Source organism: Bipolaris sorokiniana (genome assembly GCF_000338995.1).
Source record: "Bipolaris sorokiniana ND90Pr unplaced genomic scaffold COCSAscaffold_1, whole genome shotgun sequence".
NCBI lineage: Eukaryota > Fungi > Ascomycota > Dothideomycetes > Pleosporales > Pleosporaceae > Bipolaris > Bipolaris sorokiniana.
Genome location: NW_006911895.1, coordinates 3,636,189 through 3,641,649, shown reverse-complemented (window position 1 = coordinate 3,641,649; position 5,461 = coordinate 3,636,189). Strand labels below are relative to the sequence as shown.

The window sequence follows — 5,461 nt, the reverse complement described above, 5'->3', positions numbered from 1 at the left end:
TAGGACGCTATACGTCTGGCGCGTCTTCTCTATAAGCTTAAACTAGGCTATAATTGCGATAAGATCCTCGCAGAAGGCGCGCTAACTATATAGCTTTCTAGTCTACTTTATTTAAAGCTCTGGCTAGCTTTGGATAAAGCGCGATATCTAGTTCTTACTAATAGGTAGTGGAGATGGATCTTGACCACGCGCGGCGAGTAGAGCGTCTGCCATTCGTCGCACGTCAATAATATAAGGCGGAAATCCTCGTCTATCAAGGTCTAGAATCCACTACACAAGAGACTGCTCCTTAATAGGTGATAGCTTTTAGTTAACAGAGACTGTCTCTGAGCGTAGCTGGGTACCGCGGAGGCGCGTTCGTAGTGTTGATTCCGGCACATCGTACGCTACTGCAAAGGCGCGGAGAGATTTTTTTTAATTATTTTAATACGATAATACAGCAAGACAAAGTCTACCTTCACGAGCAGTCTGTACAGAACGTTGTTATCGCGGCATGGTGGTGGTTGTGTGGAGAGTCGCGTTAGGTTGAGTGGGGTGCGCAGCTTACTGGTGTGCGCAGCTTACTAGTGGGGTACGTTAACTATTATTACTATTTAGCTATATCTAAGTCGCTTTATAATTATGTATAGCATTCTATTAAGCAAACTATACTACTCTTACAGATTCACACTATACGGAAGCATTTATGTTTTATTTTTCATTAGGGGCTCGCTTGCGGCGATTAGTTGATCAAAATTTTGTTAGAAAAGCAACAGGCTGCCCCTTAACCCACTAAGAATTAACTATTAAAGAAAAGAACCTCTCTAAGTAAAGAAGAAATACAATGTATTTAAAAGAGTGTTTAGAAGTTACGGCTACACAGAAATGTACTCAGAATATAGACAAGTGCTGCTATAACCCTACTGCCTACCAAAGCAGGTCGAGTCGGCAGCACCATTCTGCTTACACTCATTCCAGAAGGCTTTTCCATCAACAAAGCCAGATGTTGCGTAGGCCTATAATATAAGTAAGTTACAAGCTAAGAGTTTTAACTAACTAACAGAGTTGCTTACATAATACCCAGTAAAGCGAGCGCCATACTCGCCGCGTGGAGTCTCTCGGATATCTGCTTTGTGTAAGTTTTAACTTCATACTATTTAATATTTTGCATAGACAAACCCATTTTCCACCTGTGCCCATTATAGCTAACGACACGCGTAGTAGTGTAATTATCTATGCCAGATTGAGAGGAGTACTGGCACGCGCAGTGCGTGTACCTCGCGCGTTTATCAAGTTCGCGGGCCTCAACTTCAGCCCCAACGGGGATAGAAGCTGCCTGTCCAAACCTAGAACAGACGTTAGAAAGATTCTGCAGATTCCTTTTATGAGTTGGGCTCACTTGGAGATGCAAGCCATAGCAAGAGCGAGGGTGGAGATAGAGAACTGCATTTTGAAGCAGATTGACTTGGAGGATTGTAGATAAAGAGAATTTAGAAGATTGAGATTCAAGCCTGTAGTGATGCTTCTACATGAACGAATTCAAAGCCTTCTTATATACCTTTCAAACCTCCATGATTACATAATTGGTGAATAGGTCTCTGTAGCCATCTCGCTCTTTCAGACATCACCTGTCTCTCGTCCGTGTGGATCCCACTATACGACGGATGGTTTTTCGGACATTGAACATGACCTGTCCAGTCAGTGTGAGGTCTTGGTATAGATTCGGATTCTGTATAAGGTCTGTGCATATATCGTATTCTCATCACGTCACGCTAGTGAGTGGAGCAATTAGTAAGACCTACCTGACATCATCAGCACTAAGATGCCTAGTTGATCATGTTCTTCTCCACTAATCAATTGTTATCACTCTGGCCCACAATAATCCCTTTTCTTATTCTGAATCGGGATAAGATTTACTAAACGAAGATGAATTTCTCACGAGACCTTCAATGCTGTAGCTACAAGAAGTGGAAAAGTAGGCCCTACTGTGATATATTCTCGCAAGTACAACACGATTATTGGCCAAAAACCTCTCTTTCTAGTCAATAAAACGACCGAAACTATTGATTGCTACAGCTGATCAGTTGAGAAATTGGTTTCTTCGGCATCAGTAGAAACATATATAAACATCACTCTGCATCCACTCAGGATTCCCTATCAAGCTCAATCCACCTATTCCCTACACTTTCACATCCAGATAATCTTATTCAATACTGAATACTCCTTTACCTTCGAGAAAATGATTTCTGCCAAATTCCTCGCTCTTGCCTTAGGCTTTGCCCTTGGTGCTCAAGCTAGCGACAGCCCTTCTGTCGACGTAAATGTCATTTCCGGAAACATTGCTAGCGCAAACATCAATGCATTCTGGGATACTACTTGGCCAAAAGTGCAGAAGCATCTTCCCGGCATTGAGTGCTCAATTGGTGGACACGCCGAAGGAAAGAACACATCCGATTCCTGCAAGGAGATTGAGGCTAGCCTCGTCCCTATGTTTCCCGGCATTCATTGCACTGGCAATCTCGACGAAGTTGCATTGAAAGCAAGCATCAATGCCCCCGTCACTGTTCTGCGCCGCGAGTCTTCACTCGAGCGCCGCAGTCGTGAGCTGGAAGCAGCTGCGAAGAGAGAACAGCAGAAAGCCGATCAACAGATTGATCAGAAGAAACGGTCAATGCTTCTCTCGTGTGCTGATGCTCCTCACCCTGGCAACTGCTACACTTGTGTTGCAGCTGGTGCAACTCAAGCCCTTACAAGTGGAGGAAAGTGTGTCCTCGCATTTAGTATCGCAATGGCTGCGCTTGCGCGCGGTCAGCCTCAACCAGGCGGTGAGAACAACGGCAAGCTTTGGACTGGTTATGGTGTCTGCCTTGCCAGCGTCATTGGAGATATGGGTGCCGGGGTCGCTGGTTGCCCTCTTCGAGTAAGTACCAAATACACAATACTTGCTCTGAATAAATGCTAATTATTATCTAGTAAATGAAGAGACATGTCTGTCTAGAGTTGCTAGAGACATCGGCTCTACTGCAGCTAGTAGAAAGTGGTGGCTTGTGTGGTTGTTGGGCGATTTCGTAGAATAGATCTGTAGCAGTCAGCGAATGAAGGAAGAAAGTTATCTAGATTGCTATAGACTAATTAATTCTTAATATGGGTAGAATTTTAGTTTCCTTTAAAAAATAAATAAGGCACTACCTAGCTGTTACGACTAGCCTCAGAATACCGAGGGTATTTTCGCCGATACATTTGTTTAATGAGTAATATATGAGAAGACGGAACAACCGCAAGAAAAGACTTGCATTTATTTAGGACTAGTACATCACCTAACCTGCATAATGCTTAGTAATTAGTATGTCTTAACTAACTAGCACTACTGAGCAACTTAGCACTCTGCATGTCAACCTGCAAGTTGCTTAGCAATTAGTACTCCTTAGTAGTACTAAGTAACTGAGCATACTATATAAAGCTCTAGTATATAGCATTAGACATTAAGCCCTTATAGCTTGATGTGTTTAACTCAAGTTGCGAGTACAAGTACAATATAACATTATACTTGCCTAAGTTACTGTCCAGTGCACACTGTCTCTCTATCTGCGAAAACCAACCAACAAGAAGCTTGATACCAGAAGTCTAATATTACTTCCACTCGAGCTATACTTGTAATGGAGTTACATGCCTATATATATTATGCTACACTAGAATAATCAGTTCAGATTATTCTCGTGCTTAGCTTTTGCGGGTGGGTTGGCTGCGGCCGAGTGGTTGTCACGTAGTATTGACTTAGTGGGCATTGATGCTCACCTCCGCTACAATACTCTTAACACTAGCATATATCTCAGACAAAGAAGCCATGTCTCGATATTCTTTTACACTTACAAACTTCATCCATTATAGTCTAGTAGCACGTAACTAGCCTAACCAATATAAGGCGTCGAAAGAAGCCTAATTCGTGACAAAACAGGCTTAGCGTTAGGGTTTCGTACTATATTTAGCGATTTTATTACGCCCAACTCGCACTTAAATAGATTCAGCGTTAGAGTTGATTTTACTATAAGCGTATTCTGTTAAAGTATTAGGTAGCTGCTTATTCCACTAATAGTAGACTTAGAGGCAGCCTGATCAATAGACTGTAGTGAGAAATATGGTGCTAGGGGAGAGAGACAAAGTAATCAAAGTAGTCAAGTTAGACAATCTGTAAGAGACTGTGCTCCGGGGAGCAATCACGAGGTATACAAGAGGTTGTATTTGATAAGGAGCTATCTATTCTACTTGCGTGATGTTTATTTACTCGTCGGAGAAAGGTTATGCCGAAGTATCTGAGCGCGTTGTCTGAGCGCTGATCGGGCGGTGAGAAGAATCCGGGTGCTCTGAGTGACACCCGGATTCTGCGCTCGTCATCTGAGTATAGTTCGGATGGCGCGCACGTAGCTTGAACCGAGATCTCATCGAGGAGCTATCCAAAGGGCGTTCAGCCCGTTACACAATCTGATTTGATTATAGTGATCCGCTCTGGTTCCTATCTACTAGCTGTTCTACTGCTATATATATTAACTGGAATAGATTCTAGGAGAATCTATCTAGTAGTAGATTACGTAGCTATAGACGTAATAGATAGATAAATTAGTTCAGGGATCGATTGATTGAAGAATACGGGTGTAGTGTCGAGCACCCGGATTCTATTAGAGATCAGCTGATTAGCTTAGATCTCTAACAGAGACAACTAATGACTACATAAAGTTTTCTTGTCACACAACTCCTCACCTATGCGTGTGACAGCAAGCTTACGCTAAGCATGTGAAAAGTGGTGCGGGGTAAATTGTTTCTTGGCATGATATATTATTATTATTATTATTTTGGTTTTACGTCCTGTCTCAGCCGGTGGGCTATATAAGACGTGCAGGCTAGGCCCGCAAGTATCTACGTAGTGCTATCACTTTGGTGTAGGTGGGGGAGGGGGCTATCTAAATCGAGGTGAGGCTCGTAGCCTAGTCTAGAGGGAGGTAGAAGGGGGTCTTGCGGGTAAAAGAGAGAGGTAGGGTGGGTGTAGGGCGAGGCCACCTAGTATAGGTGTTGCCCTAGTTCTCGAGGTTTCCTTTGTGCCAGGCCTGTGTTGCAGCCCTAGTTTCTTCAATAAAGGCAATAGTAGCCTGTATGCCTACGCTCGTGTTTAGCAGGAAGGCTAGCGATAGGGGGTCCTTGCTCGCCTCCTGCATCTTTATCCTAGCCTCCTTATATAGCGTACAGCTAAGGAGGATATGGGTAGGATCTTGAGTAGCTCTATAGTTGCAGGGGCAAACTTTAGAGTCTACTTTGTCTCGCGTAAAGAGAAAGTCTCTTAGGTAACAGTGGCCTAGCTTAAGTTGAAAGAAGGCGCTAGAGACTTCTCTACTAGTAAGAGGAGGAGTGGCAATCTGCTTCCTAGTCTTCCACTTATACCTTGCAGCATAAGTAGTAGAGTTGAGGGCAATAGCCTTCCTCCTATATTGTT

At 43.4% G+C, this 5,461-nt stretch overlaps 3 protein-coding genes across 3 annotated transcripts in view; 1 reads left to right on the top strand and 2 right to left on the bottom strand.

The window, feature by feature from the left end:
* Positions 1-799: 799 nt before the first annotated feature.
* On the bottom strand, positions 800-1,428 carry COCSADRAFT_132955 (uncharacterized protein; the record flags this gene model as incomplete). Its single annotated transcript, XM_007697163.1, has 4 exons — positions 800-995; positions 1,053-1,105; positions 1,159-1,325; positions 1,379-1,428. The coding sequence occupies 4 exons, from the start codon at positions 1,426-1,428 to the stop codon at positions 900-902; spliced, it is 366 nt and encodes a 121-aa protein (XP_007695353.1). The 3' UTR covers positions 800-899.
* Positions 1,429-2,149: 721 nt separating this feature from the next.
* Positions 2,150-3,180, top strand: COCSADRAFT_132952 (uncharacterized protein). Its single transcript, XM_007697162.1, has 2 exons — positions 2,150-2,899; positions 2,953-3,180. The coding sequence occupies exons 1-2, from the start codon at positions 2,219-2,221 to the stop codon at positions 2,953-2,955; spliced, it is 684 nt and encodes a 227-aa protein (XP_007695352.1). The 5' UTR covers positions 2,150-2,218; the 3' UTR covers positions 2,956-3,180.
* A 1,868-nt stretch (positions 3,181-5,048) lies between these two features.
* The window catches only part of COCSADRAFT_77869 (uncharacterized protein), a gene marked incomplete at both ends in the record, with an annotated part of 1,235 nt that continues 822 nt past the window's right edge, over positions 5,049-5,461 (bottom strand). The window contains one exon of the mRNA XM_007697161.1: positions 5,049-5,444. Coding sequence (XP_007695351.1) covers positions 5,049-5,444 — 396 coding nt within the window. The remainder of the gene's footprint in view (positions 5,445-5,461) is intronic.

Bases quoted from the DNA above. Each gene is read 5' to 3' on its own strand.
- COCSADRAFT_132952 (XM_007697162.1), top strand. From the start codon at position 2,219: ATGATTTCTGCCAAATTCCTCGCTCTTGCCTTAGGCTTTGCCCTTGGT.